This window comes from Apis dorsata, unplaced genomic scaffold, assembly GCF_000469605.1.
Source record: "Apis dorsata unplaced genomic scaffold, Apis dorsata 1.3 scaffold_455, whole genome shotgun sequence".
Taxonomy (NCBI): Eukaryota; Metazoa; Arthropoda; class Insecta; order Hymenoptera; family Apidae; genus Apis; species Apis dorsata.
The window spans coordinates 11077-28429 of NW_006263698.1; the positions used below are offsets into that span (position 1 = coordinate 11077).

A 17353-nucleotide genomic window follows, 5' to 3' on the forward strand; every position below is an offset into this window, starting at 1 on the left:
TATATATTTTATTAATGTGAATTTTAAATGAATAGTGAATATTAACATGAATATTTAATTTAATTTCCATAATAAAGATATAAATGCAACATGAGTGCAACTAACATTTAATAATATATGATGATGCTGTTTATCATTTTATTCATTTGTGAATATTATTTTTTTTCAGATATCAGTGCCATTCCAAAGAATTATTGCTCACACTTGTGCTAAATTATGAATGTTGTGCTTTATATAAAGAAATAAAGTGCAAAAATTTCTTAAAATCTATATTATTAATTTCTCTAATGATGTAATTTTGTCATTTATAAAGTTATAATAATAATTATATTAAGCTCAAATGAAATTTTGGCAAATGACATTTCTTTATGATTATTTACATATAAATTTGCATGTCATACAAAAATTTGAAGCATGATATTCAAATATTGTGAAGCAAGAAGAAACATAAAATAAAAAATATATTGTTAAAAATGTTACCAAAGGAAGGTAATGCTAATTTTCATATAAATTTCTAGACTTGATATACAATGACCAAAGGAAAAAATATTGGTTTTTAATAACTACAAAATAAATGAATAAGAGAAACTATTAATAGTGGTACTTAAAAATGTCCTGAGTAAAGTTTGATGAAGAAAAGATTTTTATTTTCTCACTTAATTATATAAATGATATAATCAAATTAAACTTTAAAAATGGCAAGAAAAAGTGATAATATCAAAACCATCAATGTTGCTATTGTTGGTCTTTCTGGTACAGAAAAAGATAAGGGGCAAGTTGGTGTGGGAAAATCATGTCTGTGTAATCGTTTTATGCGTTCTTTGAACGATGATTATAATGTGGACCATATATCAGTGTTATCACAGGTAATTGTTAAATATACATATGATTAATTTGGTTAAATATAGTTTGTTTGCTTTGCAATGTTTCCTCTTATTAATTGATTATTATTTTTTACAGTCAGATTTTAGTGGTCGGGTGGTGAATAATGATCATTTCCTATATTGGGGTGAAGTTACAAAAACAGCAGAAGATGGAACAGAATATCAATTTCAAGTAATAGAACATACTGAATTTATAGATGATGCATCTTTTCAACCTTTTAAAGGTGGTAAAATGGAACCTTATGCAAAAAGATGTGCAGCCACAAAAATTACTAGTGCAGAAAAGCTTATGTATATTTGCAAAAATCAATTAGGCATAGAAAAAGAATATGAACAAAAAGTTTTACCAGATGGTAAATTAAACATTGATGGCTTTTTGTGTGTATTTGATGTAAGTGTTGTACCAAATAGATCTATAGAAAAACAGGTTGAAATAGTAGCAAATATATTGAATAATTTAATGAAAACTAAAAAACCAATAGTTTTGGTAACAACCAAAAATGATGATGCTAATGAACAATATGTAAAAGAAGCTGAAAAATTAGTGATGCGTAAAGAATACAAAAGTTCCATATTAATAATTGAAACATCTGCACATGAAAATATAAATATTGATTTGGCATTTATGATTTTGGCTCAACTGATTGATAAAACCAAAATGCGAAGTAAAGTTATTCCATTTGCGGAAGCAGCCAGAGCTAGAAAGGAATTATTAGATGCATCAACGGAATCTTTACAAAGATTGATTCGAATACATGTTACTGATTATAGAGCATTGTGGTCTCAAGCATCTAAAAAATTAGCTCAACACAAAGAATTTTCAACATTTGTTGAATTATTTGGTATTGATGCAACTCAAAGATTATTTAGAAGACATATTAAAAAATTGAAAGATGAACAAGTGGCAAAAAAAATCCAGGGATATTTGGACATGTTACCTGATATTCTTCATGAAATATGTCCTGATATAACAAATTTGATCAATGAGTATGTTTTCAATTATATTTATTTAATTCTAATTGAAAAATATTTTTGCTTATTCTATTTATTTTATTTATGTAGAGAGTGGTCTGCAGTACAACAATATATAAAAGAACATCCTGATTTTCACCAATATTTCTATGAATGTCCTGAAGATATCCCATGGATTGATTGTGATTTCGGTGAAAACAATGGAACAAAAATTCCTTATGATGTCTTAGAAACACCCGAAGCTGAAACTGTTTTCAAAAATCATATAAATGTATTGCAACAGGAACAGCGGCGATTAGAGTTAGTATTAGTATTTTTAAAATTAATTATTAAATATATATGCAAATATTTCTTAATAAACTTTATAATCATTATAAATGATTATAATCATGTTAAATTTTTGCTATTTATAAATAGGAAAGAAGTAGTTTTTTGCTAACATAATTATTAAAATTACATAGTCATTCAGCATTTTAGATATTTATGTGCAATATACTAATGCTTTGCTTTATTCTGGGTGGCGTTTCTTTTGTGCAGACTTCCTAAAAGGTAAATTGTGCTTTTTATTGCTTTATATTTTAGAATATTATTTTTTCATAAAAATATAATTATCTATATTAACATTTTTGTAGTTTTATATATATGTTTTAACTATCTAAAACTTTATAAATATCTTTTAAATATTGAAAATAATTATATTGTAATAAAAAAATATTTATATTTATATAAAAAATCTATCATTTGTTAGATGGAAAAAACAATTTAAACAGTTATTGGAAGAAACTGGTTATGTTACACCTGGAAAACATTTATCTGAAGTTAGAGTTCTTTTTATGGGTAGAGAATGTTTTGAAGCTCTTTCTCACCATGATTGTCAAGAAATATATGATCAACATCAAAAAGAAATTATTGAAAAAGCAAAACATAATTTCCAAGTATGAATATATATGTGTCTTAACATAATAATAACATAAACATAATAAATATTTTTTATTCTATTATATTTTTTAATCTTTTATATTTCAGGAACTATTGCTAGAACATGCTGATTTATTCTATCATTTCAAGAGTATAGCACCATCTGGTACTATAACACAAGATGATATTAAAGAAATTACAGATGCATTAGTAGATGATTTTAGGTAATTAATTTAATTTTTTTTATTTAAATTATATGTATAAATATTTTTGAATAATCTTTTATGATGTACAGATATAAAGCTTTAGATAGATTAGATCAAGATAGAAAATTAATGCTATTTCAACATTTGGGTTTTGTACATTGTCCTATAAGAGAACATTGTCCAGCTTATCCAAATTGCATGGATGCACTTATAGAACGAATACTTGGAACAAAAGCTCACAGGTAAGATTTAAATTATAAAAGTATAACAAATAATAAATTTTTAATTAACAATAATTATCAAAATAATAATAATTTTATAGACCTTCTTCATGGAATCACAGTAGTCAGTGGCAATTAACATCTGATAATAATCAATTAAATTTAGTTATACTTGGAAGCAATGGACTTGGTGAGGAATTCGCTCGTGAAATAAGAGCACAAACAGAAGATGATGAAGTAGAAATTGATTGTCAATTGTATACGCTTGGATATCGAATAATCGATGGTGATGTTGGATTACCACATAATTCATTTACTACTTCAGACTTCATGCCTCATGGTATATTATTATAATATTATTATATAGTGAATTTTATAAAAATAGAATTTTGAAAATATTTTAAATTTATAGGTTCATTTTGTATTTATGCAAATGAAGATTCATTTGAATATATTCGTTCTTCTTTAGAAAAAACTTTATTGTCGAATTTAGAACAAGAAGATAGATTACCATTTCAAGGATTACCTATTGTTATTATGTTTGTACCAGAATCAACTATAGACGAAATGGAAGCAATACGACTTAGAAAAGAGGGTCAGAATCTTGCTGATAGGTAAAAATTTATGAATTTTACATTTCATTTTACTTATAAATTCTATTTCATATTACAAAAATTAATGATGAATCTTTACATTAGTTTGCAGTGTCCATTTATAGATGTTTGCATAGAGGATTTGGAGCAAGATAAAAGATTTCCTACTTTACTTGTAAAAGATGCATTACAGCAACTTATACAATCTATAAATCACAGAGCTGGTTTTTTAAATATTTACCAAAGTGTTATTGAATGTTTAGAACCAGATATTAGGTAATATAATTTTTAAATAAGTTATATTATAAATTTTTTAATCATCATAATATTAATAATTTTTTTATTTTAGAATAATAATGTGTATGTTTTGCGGAGATCCATATTCCGTGGAAAACGTACTTGGTCCCTTACTCAATCATCAATGTTGTTTTCTTAGTGGCGATCGATCGATTGTTTTAGAAACATTTCTAGGAGAATCGAAACGAAGAGTTGAAGTTATTATTTCAAGTTTTCATGGAGCAAATGCATTTAGAGATGAATTAGTACATGGTTTTATACTTGTTTATTCTACAAAAAGAAAAGCATCACTTGCGACTCTTAAGTACGTAATATAATATACATATTTCAAAATAATATTATTTTATTATTAATTTGAAATTTTTTCGTAGCGCATTTTCTATGAATATACCAAATTTACCAATACAAATAATGGCTGTGACTGATACTGGAGGTGCTAATGCTTTCTTCAGTAATGATTTAAGTCATTTACTTATCACAGAGGGAAATGCAATTGCGGATAAATTGCAAGCACATTTTATGACTTCGGCATCTAGTTGCCAACAAAAAAGTATGTTGTTATATATTTATTTAAATATTCTAATTAGAAATATTTACTAGAAAAATTTCTATACTTATGTTGTTTTTATTGCAGCGGCATTCTATACCCCATTCTTTAAAGAGGTATGGGAGAAAAAACCCGAAATCGAACAGGCATTTAATATGGAAGAACCAGGTAATTTAAATGATAGCGGTGAAGGAACTTTGGAATATTCTGCATTACATCCTATGCCACCACCACGTCATGAAAGTTATCACCTTCAAACACCAGATGATGGGTAAGTAATCTAAAATAATCTTTAATAATATCATTTAATAATAATTATCTTAAAAATTTCCTGATAATTCAAATATCTAATGTGAAGCAGTATGTCTGTAACTTTCAGAAGTGGTTCTGAATCTTATGAACAATTAACTCCTGATGGTGATCTTGGAGATACAGGATTAAACGAGCAGTTTGCAGACAATAGAGCTACACCTAGTGATGATAGTGATATTTATAGCCAAGTAGATTTTTATAGAGAAGAAAGAGAAAGAGATTTGTTAAAACCAGGAGATATTACAAACAAATTGTCTGGTTAGTTTTGTAATAACGAAATTTTATATATGTAAAATAAATTTATATGTAATTCTATTTTTTTTATTTATTTTTTAATTTCATAGGATGGGTGAAGGATACATTTATGCCTCAAGATGGAGTAACTAATAGTTACTCTCACAGAGCCTTCACAACAGGTAGAAGACATATTTCTCAGGCAAAGCCGCGTCCAAAAGGAAACAGTCAAACTTTAAAACAACCTGGTAAAATAAATTTGAAAGATTTTTCAAATGTGACGGATGCTATAGCTAGAATGACAGTAGGAGAAAAAGATGAACATGGTTCTAAAATAAGTATGGGTCATGCTCCACTTGCTACTCCTGAATTAGATTTAAGTTCCGAATATGCGCAAGTAAAAGATGTTGTACAAAGTTTATATCCTTATGATGGTGATTATATGTATGCCTCGGTACAAGATTCTGTCGGAAATAATAAACCCAAGTTACGTCATAGACGTGAAAAAGGACAACCTTGTAAGAATCTAATTAAAAAAATAATGCATTTTGATTATAATTTACTAATATATATATGATATTATGGATATATGGATATTAATTATATTTTCACTTTGTAGCATACAGTGATTCTGATTCTGAATGGAGTTCTTTGGAAAGACAAAGAATTGCTGATATTTCAGGTAAAGCAAACAAAAAACCACCATCACATAAAAGGATACGAAAAAAACGTACACCTATATTTGTTGCCTCACCTAAAGTACCATCTAGCATGGGAAGTGGAGATAGTATTGGTTTGAATTATAATATTAAAGAAGTAAAACTGCGAGTAAATCCTACAGAAAGAGGTATTTGTTTATTATGGTTATATTTTATTATAAAAATATATTACAATTCTTTTTTAATGTAGAATCCAGTGAAACAAATTCTTCTGAATCAAGTGATCCAGAACATACTTCAAGATTAAGAGCCAAACATAATAAGCATACTACTGCTGCTATTTCACGAAGAAAATTTGGAAATTCATTACCACAACATCCAACTTCCAATAAAGAGATGTTTAGTGCTTCCTGTAAGTAACATTATACTTAATATGGCTATTTTTTTTTGCATGCTAAAAATATTTAAAAAAAAAAATAAAAAAATAATTTATATGTGTATGTTTTATCTTTTCTTATTTTAAATAAGGTTTATTATTATTTTTAATTATTTTTTTAGTTTGTTAGTAATTTTTTAATCGAAAATAACCAAAATATAAAAATTGCTAAAATTTAAATCAATTGCTATTATTATATTTTAAGTAATAATTGTAGAATTTTCTTTAATTATTTTTTTAAATGGTTCAGATAGGATATAAAAAAAGGTTTGCTTAGAATTTTGTATTTAATATTGCATAAAATTATTATTATTTTAATCAAGCAAAATTGTAACTTTATGTTTGACATTATTTCAGATGAATCCAGTTTAGATGTTTCTTCTCCACGAGAAATTAATTCTCCCAGTGTAAGTAAAAAGGATGTACGAAAAAGTAAAGATAAATTTTTATATAAATTTTTTTAAAGATATTCTGTTTCGATTTAATATTTTAAATAAGGTCAAAGATGGCGATAAGTTAAATAGGAAAAAGGATAAACAAAAAGCAAAAGAAGATGAGAAGTTAGAAAAGCGTCGTCAAAAAGAAGAAAAACTAAAAAAACATGCGGAAAAGGAAAAGGAAAGAGAGAAAAAAAAGCAAGAAAAAACAAAACAAACTAAAGGTCCTAGTTCAACATTAAGTCTGAGTCAAGTGCAACAACCATTAATTGAAGATTTTGCACAGAGTGAAACAAATCGAATACCTCTATTTCTTGAAAAATGTGTGCAATTTATTGAAGATGAAGGATTAGATTCTGAAGGTATATATAGGGTTCCTGGAAATAGAGCACACGTTGAACTCCTTTTTCAAAAGTTTGAAGAAGGTAAATGCTTTGAAATTTTAGATTTAAATATTAATTTTTTTTATTATTTCATGTTTTATTATTGCAGACGGAAACGTGGACATACATTCGTTGGATATACCAGTAAATGCTGTTGCAACTGCTTTGAAAGATTTCTTCTCAAAAAGGTTACCACCATTAATTGATAAAGAACGAATGAGTGAACTCGAGGATATCTCAGGTAAATTATAATGATTTTAAAAAACATTAATTGTTAATTGTTTGTGATTTTAACACAAGTTTTTTTGTTCAGGTGCTCGTGGTATTAGCAAACCAATGTCTGCAACATGTATGAATATGGAAGGTAAACATCATTATATAAATTTCAATAAATAAATGAAATGATAAAAGATTTATAGATTTATATATTTAAGATAAATATTTATGGACTTATTATAGATCGAAGCTGCAGATTATTAGCATTACGTTTGATGCTCAACAAATTGAAGCCAGTTAATTTTGATGTACTTAAATTTATTTTTCATCATTTTGTAAAGTAAGTCTATCTTTACAATTTAAATAATTATATAATTATTAATTACTAGAAACCATGGAATATTTATATATTTTTAGAGTGGCTGAAAATTGTAAGCTGAACAGTATGGATAGTAAAAATTTGGCAATCTGCTGGTGGCCTACTTTATTACCAATAGAATTTAACGATCTTGGCAGATTCGAAGCAATGAGACCATACTTGGAAGATGTTGTTCAAACAATGATAGATCAATATCCTTTCTTATTTTGTGGTGAAGAAGCTATCGTAATGGTGTAGTGAAAGATTACATTATTTCGAATCGTACAATTAGAGCTTGTACGAATAATAAGAAATAATTTCGTATTAATACGATACGGATTATTTCTATAACATTTAGTTCTTACGATCATGAATAATGATTTGTCTTGCTATGTTTGTATACCATGACTTCATCGTAGTGCATTTGAACTACGATTAGGATAATTTTCATAACTTGAAAAAGACGAACAAATTAATTTAAGTTTACATACTCGTTCCATTGCAAAGTGTGACTGATGGAGTGAGAGATTGATGGTCCTAATGATGGCTATTTGCAGGCCCGATAATAATGCGAATAATAAAAAGTCAATCCATGTGTCATAACAGTATGCATGTATCATGTTGGATGTATTCAGAGCGATGTATTTATTAACATGTAATTAGAGGTAAGTCTTAATATTTGATAATAGCGATTATAGTAGTGAGCTCGATGTTGCTTTTTTTATCTGATTTTTTTTATTTTTCTTTTTGTTCTTACATTTTTCTATAGATAAAAATTTTTTTATTGTATGTAATGTATGTCTGAGAATGAATGTATGAGAGAAAGAGAGAGAGAGAAAAAAATAAGAAGGAAGGATAAAAAGCGAGACAATGGCGCAATCTCTTAAAAAGAATATTCGTATTCTAAAGCGTGTTAAAGATATCATAAAATGTATGAGGTATACAATTTCTCTAATTCATGTGATTTTTATATAGCAACGATATCAAAAAATTTGAAATATTTCTGCAATTAATTTTTTCTTGATTAATATTTGTTTTTAGTTTATCAGAAAGTATCTTTAATTTGTATGTAATATATTTCTGTATATTGATGAATTTTTTTTTCAAATCAGTATTTCAGAATACTTAATTTGATTTAATAGATCTGATTAAACTTATTGATGATACAGTGCACAGTATATCCATTTTTAATTTGATTTAATAGAATTATTTAAGTTCGTCGGTGATACAATGCATAATATATCCATTCCGTCTGAATGAAAAAGAAAAACGAGCAAAAAAGAAAAAAAAAAAATGAAGAAATTGAAAAGCGTTACATGTATTTGCAATTTTTTCAAGATATGCAGTGAATAAGCGTTTATGTCAAGAAGATTGTAAGGATATTGATATGGTTCTAATTATTAAGATAAATCTTGAAGATTTCCGGATTATAACAGATCATGGAAATATTAAATGCTAAGAACAATACTTAGATTCTCACAAACATTTTTCCAAGTTTCATAAAGCGAACGTGTACATAAGATTATAAGATTGTAAGCTATGAAAAGTTTATAATGAGAATCGTGAAAATCGATTATCGATACTTTCGAGATTATTCAGTGGGCGCCATGACCGTGAGTTTACACAAATCGCTTTTATCTTTTTTTATGCAATGCATAATGTATTTGAAAAATAATTGAATAATAGACGAAGGTTCGTGTTTTTAATCGCGTATTGTATTTTGTGTATCAGCTTTCGTCTGTATTTATAAAAGGTATTTATAAACATTTTATTTTATTTCTTAATTTTAGAATATTAGAATACTCATTGGGCGTGTAACCGATCGTCAAACTATTCAACCATTTTGCTCTTGTACCTGCTGCGTTACTCCGAACTATAATCTTTTTCTTTCCTTTTTTAAAAAACCATCATTTTAAATTATTATACACATAATGATTTTTATGATGTATCTGCATGGATAAAGAGTTCTGACGATCGCTGTTACTGTTCTGAAGATGAAATGAAATTCGATAATATGACGCATCAACACATCAAATGACTGAGCCATTAGAACTGTGATGTAGTTACTTGTTTTTAATAATGTATAATAGTAACTATGGAAAGGTAAAAGGATTGTTCCATGACGCTTAACGTAACAAATGCGATCTTTGTTGAAATGAAGAATATTGTTTCATGATTAGCATGTTAGCATTAATTGATTTTCCAGCGTGCAAAACCTTCTTCGTCTATTAGTGCGGAATGTAGTCTGATTCGAAATCCGTTTGAATAGCGACAAATTCACACAGGTATAGGTGTGTAATTATTTCACGATCTAACTGTACATCTTTCGGCGATTGAAACATTTGTAAGTAAGGATCGTCAGACAACAAAAAAAAAGAAAAGATTGAGAAAGTTAACGGACTGATCGACAATGCGATCCACTATATGAACAAATTCATTTGTTTATTTTATTTTATTCGTTAATCAGAAATATAACGAGGAACATTCCCATAAGTAATAATTGAAATTACTTATGGTCGAGTACGAATTCGACGAGTTCATGTTCCTTTAGCAATTGATACATTGCATATAAAGAAATTGAAAAGAAGACAGGAAGAAAGAAACAAATCATTTAGGTTAGGTCGTTCGATCTCGACGAGTTCGTCCTCGATAGATTTTGCACTGTCATATTTATAAGAAAATCGTTGTAACGATATTTCAATGATCTATTTAGCGTTCCGAGGACGCTTAGCAACAAACAACGGATCGTACATTCCCGTATTAGTCATAAAATGAACAAACAAAAGAATTTTATACATTCGTACGTACATAATTGTATAATGTTATTAATAGGAACACACACAGAGACGTCGATGTTACGTGTAAGATCTGGGATATGGATCAAATGCTGTCTGAAATAATAATGACATGATTTCTGTCATCGTCGCTGAATTCAAACTGATCAAATTTTTCAAATACCTGTTTATCATTTTTGATATTCTCTTCTTTTCTTCTTATCATTGCTTATTATTTTCCTAGTTTTATATTATTTCTTTAAGCATGTCTTTATGTATTTGTGCTACAACTATAATTTCGTCTGTTGAATTTTCATCAATTTTTAATTAAAATTTGAAGCTCGGTTTTTATTTTTCATTATTAATTTTAAGAATCAAATTATCCTCTAATAAATATAGAGAAAGCTAATAAATATTTATAATATACATATTTCTCAAATGTATGAAAGAATTGCTAGTTAAACATGTATTCATCGACCATCTTGTATCATGAATTTTAAAAAAATGCATATTTCTTCTATGCATTTACTATCGATTTATTTGTCAATTTTTATCGTTAAAAGATATTTTACGTATATAAGACTGATGTAATGTTTGCATCTTGGTCGATTACAATTTTTTAATCATTTAAGTCTTGGACTTGTTGATTAAAAAGAATTTCGATATTTCTTAGCATTTATTATGTTCTTTTTGTTTTTTGAATCTTGTACAAATTTTTTTTTTGAGAAAGAAACTTTCAAGTCTTTTTTCATTGTTAATTTTCAACCTTATATTGCCACAAATTATATTGATTATTTTCTTCTATCTTTCTTCCCACGTTTTAAATGACATCCTCCGTAAATTCCGTGTATTTCAAGAACATCAAGGTTTCACAAATTTAGGAAGACTAAATTTACGTTAGAAATTTGGATGCCCCTACTCATTCATTGTATACAAATCCGTAAAATTTTATTTTGCCAGAATTGAAGAAACTCTTTTTATTTACAAGCTTTTGATATATAAAATATTTTGTTTCTGTTTTTCCTCCGTTCATCGATTTCCTCAATTTCACTTTCCTTCTATTCGCTGATTTCTTGTGACTTTAGAATCTAGAATATCGAACGATTTTGCTTACTAATCAATGATCGGTTTTGAGTTTTTAATTTTATTGATGTACTATAATTTCGTAGAAGATTGCATGTCTTTAAATATCATAATTTATGCATATGTAATCATTTTTGCGATAATGAATACGTATGTTTTTTATAAAATGTTAAAAGAATGTGCATTCAAATTATCATTCAAATTATATAAAAATCTTTTTGATTCTTACGAAGCATAGATATTTCAAAATCATGCCAAATAATATTTCTGTATCTCAAAAACAGAATTCGAAGCAGGAAATAGTAAGGAATGAGAGATCTTGCATGCACTTTCTGAAGAATTTGTTAGAAAGAGTGAAACTGATCGAAAAGTGAGTGTCGATCACTTGAAGGATCTATCGGGAATTTTTAAAAAAAATGTGAAATTGGTACAAAAGATACTCGTGTTGATTTAACTAATAACAATGCTGGTGAGAACGTGAAAAATGTTTAAGAAATATTTCAAATAATAAAGATCATTCTAATGAATAATGGTATCCATTATTTATTTTTCTTCATTTCGTATGAATTTTTTTAAGGGAGAGAGAGAGAGAGAAAAAAAAGAAAAATAACAAGATTTAAAAAAACTAAATGAGAGAAATAATAGAAATAAGTGCTAAGTGACATGAAAGATTGATGAAAGAAAAAACCCAAGCCACGAATGTAACAGAATTTCGTACTCAAGTTATTTCATTCAATTTTTGTCTATTAACATGGATTATTTTCGTTTTAACAGATGAATGCATTCAAGGGAAGGGAAACACAAATTAGGTTTAGATCTTGGATTGAGTATATGAGTATATGTTTCTTGATGTTATCATATATATATATATATATTAATCTCTGTTCACATGAATTCGATTTAAAACGAATTCGATTTAAAAAGAAACGAAAATATACGAGGAATAATGAGAGACATACTATACTATATAAACTAATAAACAAATAAAAATTTTATATTTGGAGATTAGCCTGCTGTTGTTCCAAAGTTGTTCCAAAGAATTCTTATTAGGCAATGTAATACACTTGAATCGTATTTCGAGATTAAAAGCGAAGAATACTGGAATATTGTCAAGAAGTTTCACAAAAGCGAGTTTAATGCTTTTGTTCGATATTTCTTTTTATTTCTTCTATTTCTTTTGTTTCATATTTTTTTTTCTTTTGTATATTTTTTAGACGAGCAGATACTGAAAATTGAAGATAATAGCAAACCCATCTCTTTTATGAAGAATAATCCACGCGATAAACCAAATCATTACCTCTCGACGTTTCCAATCTTCCAATCCACCATTGGTGAGTCGACACTTTTTTTTTTTTTTATTTCATCTTCCACGAAATATTCTTTCCATTTTCCCCATCCGTTTATTGTTATCCATTGTTCAATATTGCATGCAAATTTTATCCAAACGAATCCATTCTTTTATTACTTTTTAAACAAATTTTTTAAATAGATAAATTCTTTTATGATCGATTAAAATATTTAATATTAGAATATTCTTGAAATATTCCTACATTCTTGATAAAAAAGACAATTTTCCTTGGTCGAGGCAATCTTCAGGATTAATTTCACGCTCTCGTGGAAGATAATTTTTAAGAGAAATCGTTCGATATAGGCACACACGACCGATTTTATCTTAGCTCGTTCCTTTGCTTTTCTTATCTCTTCTTTCTTATCCGCAAAGAAAAGAATTTTAATCGTGAATGGTGTCATAAAGATCTTTTTTTCCGAGATATTTATACAGAGAAAGGATAAGGACGCTAAAGCAGGATTGTGAAGTATTCCTTAAAAACTGAGATAGAGGAACGAGAGCTTAAAACAAACTTGAATTAGCAATGGTCGACGATTCCGAATTTATTTCTCTTTTTTTTTCTACTTTCTCTTATTTCTTTTTTTACCCTCTTCTCTTCCTTTTTACTATTTTTATTTATCTATTTTTCTCGACAAAATATTCACTTATATAAAATTATTTTTCTAGAATTCAATTTTCTATTTTTTTTCTAATATTTTTATTATATTTAACAAGAAGTGGTTGAAATCTAATTCATGAAATTCGAATCAAAAACTGTGAAGTTTCGAAATAGTTTCTTTATTTACTTTTTTTTTAATTAATTGCTATTTTTTTAATTTCTGAAATTTTTCAAATTTCAAATTCGCAATTAATCAATAATGGCAATAGTAATTAATAGTCATTCTATTAGAAGGTGAGTTTCGAGATAGAAATTTCAAGTTTCTATCGATTAAAAGCAATATATAAGAATGAATTTTCAGATAAATTTAATTCATTTGTCGTTACTTTCATCTTATCGATTCTTCTCCAATCCTACATTGCCACGAGTGGATAAAAGCACGATACGTTAGGCGTAGAGAAAGGGAATTGTTGTTTCTTTCAAGAGGAAACTTGAAATCCGATTAAAAGCTTCGGAGGAGTGGCAGGAATCGGCGGTGATGGCAAACTTTCAACGTACCATCCGACAGCATTTGCTTGTCCGCCATCGAAACTTCGATTCTTGATCTGAGAGGATGAACGGAAATTAAGAAGATGAAATTAGCTGAAATGGCAACAATGGCCGAAATTGTTTGCTTCGACCATTTTTTTATGATAGAAGCGTTGAAAACGGGCCAAGAGATCGACGTAAACGTCGATGGACAAAACTTTATTTACTGGGACGAGGATCACTCTTCAGATCTCGATGAAACTTTTCGGATAAATCAAATGAGGAGGATAATAAAAAAATATACAGTTTGTACATTCTTCGATACTCGAATCCAACTTTATAAAACTTTCTTTCTTTAGGATTCTTCGTAATTGGAATTCGATCGTACGATATTTCCTTTTTTTTTTTTTCTAGAGAAAGAGAAAGCAAAGATGAATGAAAATTTCTCAAGGATTTTACTTTTCACGCGGCCGGACGACGCAAAGAATTAAACGGAGATTAAAGGGGATTGGAAGGGGGCAAAGCGGAAGATAGCGCGGACTCAGGCCCACTTAAACGGACGTTACACCTTGCGCTGGAGGACATGCACTTGCGTTTTGAGGTTGCACTCTTTCGCACGTTCATTAGGGTCGTCAGTTTACCTGGCGGCGAAGCACACACACATATACACACATATACACACACTGGCCCATTCGTTACGTCTTGGCCCCATCCGAAATAGTTTCAGGATGTTCACGACAAACGTTGGATCGTCCTCTCTCTCTTCCTTTTCGACGCTCAACCGTTTTTAGCGAGATTCACTTCTTTTTGAATTTTAAATTAATATCTTGTTTCCCAGTCGTCTTCCACCCGTACGTCCCGTTATTTGCTCTTTCTTGTTACCTGCGACGCAAATTTATTAGTTATGATTTACCTTGAGCGTTTATATTTCATTCACGGGGAAAGTTCGAAACAACAAATAATACAATATAAAATAAATAGCGCGCATGAGAGAGAGAGAGAATAACGTGCCCGAGTTATAATTTCATACATAAATTAAGCATCGCACGATATAGAACAAAGACGACGTTACATCTCGCATTAAACACGACCTGTTGGAATAAATGAAAATTCAAAGAGCGTTATAAGAATTGCCAAGCTAATCGTCGCAAATATATCCCGTGTATTTACATATTCGGGTCAAGTTGGTTATCAGCTGTCTAGGCGGTATAACATACATTCAGAATATCTCTACGAATCGGAAAGGAAACGGCGATACGATACGAATCTCGTTCATTTCGATATTTTTTTCTCCCCTGTTTGAATTAATGCAATAACAAACGTATAATAAAGAACCGGAAATGCATGGATCAAACGATGCGAGTATATTTTCTTTCAAGATAAGAAAAATCTTGAAGGAAAACTAGGAATAAAAACTTTGGTGTGAAACGGAAGATTAGGAGTTAAGCATGGCAATAACAAGGTGTAACAAAATAAAAAAGGAGGGCGTTTAAAAACAGCAGGGAAGGTGGAGAAAGGAAGCCATTCTCAGAAATCGGGAAAACCAACGACAAACGGGAAATGAGAGATATCAGGAAAGGGAGGAAGAGAGCAAGAGGTTGGTAACGTGGAATTCTGGACGCTTAAGGAGGACCGGAAGAGACGAAAGCAGGAGGATGAGCGTGAACGAGCAAGAGGAACAAGAAACGTTGACTGTGGAAAATAAAATGTTATTTAAGAAGAGGATGGAGGAGGGGGTTAACGTGCAATTAGTTAGAGCGCGAAGATTTTATGCACGTGGTGCATTGGACGGGAGAAAAATGGAGGCTAGTGGATTTAAATACACAGATATAGACATAGTAATCGTGGTGTGCGTTTGAATACACGCGTCGACCATCACGAAGATGGAGAAATCCGAGAGAAAGAAATTCCTGTATAAAGCTTAAACTTGAATATATGATAGAAGACGAATAGAAAAAAACTAGAAGTAAAGTTTTCGAGTTGGAGGAAAATTAAAATCGAGGAACGATTAAATCGATATATAAATCTCTCGAATGAGTATAGCCAGTGTAGCCCCATAAACCTACATTTAAATTCAATAGCAGGGGAGAAACGACATATATATTCGAGTGACGAGCACGCGAGGAGAGGTGAAGAAACGGAAACGGCGATGGAATCAAACGAATGAACGGGTAACGAAGAGGTTTGAGGAAAAAGAGAGGGGGTGGGAAAGACAGGTAAAGGGAAAATCGAGCGAAAGCGGGACTGATAGACGAGGAAGGTGTGCTCGCATCGAGGGATGGATGGAGCGAGACAGAGGATGGGAAACGAAACGAACGTTGTGGTAGAGCGGCGAAGGCAGGGGAGTGTGGAGCGGAATATGGAAGCAGGGGGGGGGGTTGAAGATGGCGTAAAGGGTAGGGTGGAGGGAGGAATGACGTCATAGTTGAGGGTTGCCCGGGCAACGGGGAAGCGGTTCGCGTCGGGACACCGTCGTGCGTCGCCCCCGCCGCCGCGACGTAAAAATCAATTTGGACCTTGGCTAGGTGACCGTTCGCTCGGCGCTGCGTCGCGGCTGCTCCGGTGGCTCGAGGCTCGAGGCTCGAGAGCACCACGCTTCCCTTCCGGAGCTGCCGGTTACCTCGCCACCGAGCGAGCGAGGGAACGAACGAACGAACGAACGAACGAACGAACGAACGAGTGAGCGAGCTAGCTAGCTAGCTAGCTGGATAGCTAGCTAGGCGACCGACCGACCAGTCGACCGACTAACCGACCGACCGACCGACCGACCGACCGCCTGACCGATACCGCACCGCGAGCAGCAGCTCAGTCGCGAGTCGTCAACCGAGCGGGTACGCCAGACGGTAGAGAACGCGTCTGCCAGGCGAGCGTGTCCGCTGACGCGCATCCTTCCATTCGTCGCACGCGGCCGACCAGCCGCACACACGCACACACACGCACACGCACACACACGCATACACGCATATACACACACATTCTCTCTCTCCCTCTCTTTTCGATACTTTTCGATACGTTTTCCTACGTATTCACATTCACGGAGGACAATGATCCACGAGGAGGAGGAGGAGGAGGTTCCGTGCCAGGCTGACGAGCATCGGTGAAGTCATCGGTTGCCAACGCTTTTTTCCCTTCCTCCCTCGGATCGTGCGAAAATCGTGGTGGACCGATTGAATTTAATAAGTGCGCAGATGGACGCGAGATGAAACGACGCGAGGGGACGACGCGTACCACAACAAGGGAGTTGGAGCAACTCTGCTGCGTGGAACGCTTGTAAACACGCAGAGGAGAGAGAGAGAGAAGGTTCTCGGGGCCGGGTTGTTCCGGTCGAACGAGGAGGGTCGCGGGAGCG

At 31.1% G+C, this 17353-nt stretch overlaps 1 protein-coding gene across 4 annotated transcripts in view; it reads left to right on the forward strand.

The window, feature by feature from the left end:
• LOC102672721 (rho GTPase-activating protein 190) overlaps positions 1-8674 on the forward strand; it is a 9920-nt gene extending 1246 nt beyond the window's left edge. Inside the window, exons 2-24 of one of the 4 annotated variants that reach the window (XM_006619896.2) lie at positions 519-866; positions 961-1871; positions 1947-2156; positions 2394-2405; positions 2605-2791; positions 2883-2998; positions 3070-3222; positions 3303-3541; positions 3614-3815; positions 3900-4070; positions 4144-4395; positions 4463-4641; positions 4726-4909; positions 5000-5208; positions 5295-5702; positions 5804-6031; positions 6094-6255; positions 6637-6686; positions 6778-7141; positions 7209-7340; positions 7413-7463; positions 7559-7655; positions 7733-8674. In XM_006619896.2, coding sequence (XP_006619959.1) covers positions 696-866; positions 961-1871; positions 1947-2156; positions 2394-2405; positions 2605-2791; positions 2883-2998; positions 3070-3222; positions 3303-3541; positions 3614-3815; positions 3900-4070; positions 4144-4395; positions 4463-4641; positions 4726-4909; positions 5000-5208; positions 5295-5702; positions 5804-6031; positions 6094-6255; positions 6637-6686; positions 6778-7141; positions 7209-7340; positions 7413-7463; positions 7559-7655; positions 7733-7931 — 4887 coding nt within the window. In that variant the 5' untranslated portion in view covers positions 519-695 and the 3' untranslated portion in view covers positions 7932-8674. Of the gene's footprint in view, positions 1-518; positions 867-960; positions 1872-1946; positions 2157-2393; positions 2406-2604; positions 2792-2882; positions 2999-3069; positions 3223-3302; positions 3542-3613; positions 3816-3899; positions 4071-4143; positions 4396-4462; positions 4642-4725; positions 4910-4999; positions 5209-5294; positions 5703-5803; positions 6032-6093; positions 6256-6636; positions 6687-6777; positions 7142-7208; positions 7341-7412; positions 7464-7558; positions 7656-7732 lie in introns of those variants that run through there. The other 3 variants (XM_006619898.2, XM_006619897.2, XM_006619899.2) reach the window with 3 other exon arrangements.
• The last annotated feature ends 8679 nt before the right edge of the window (positions 8675-17353 follow it).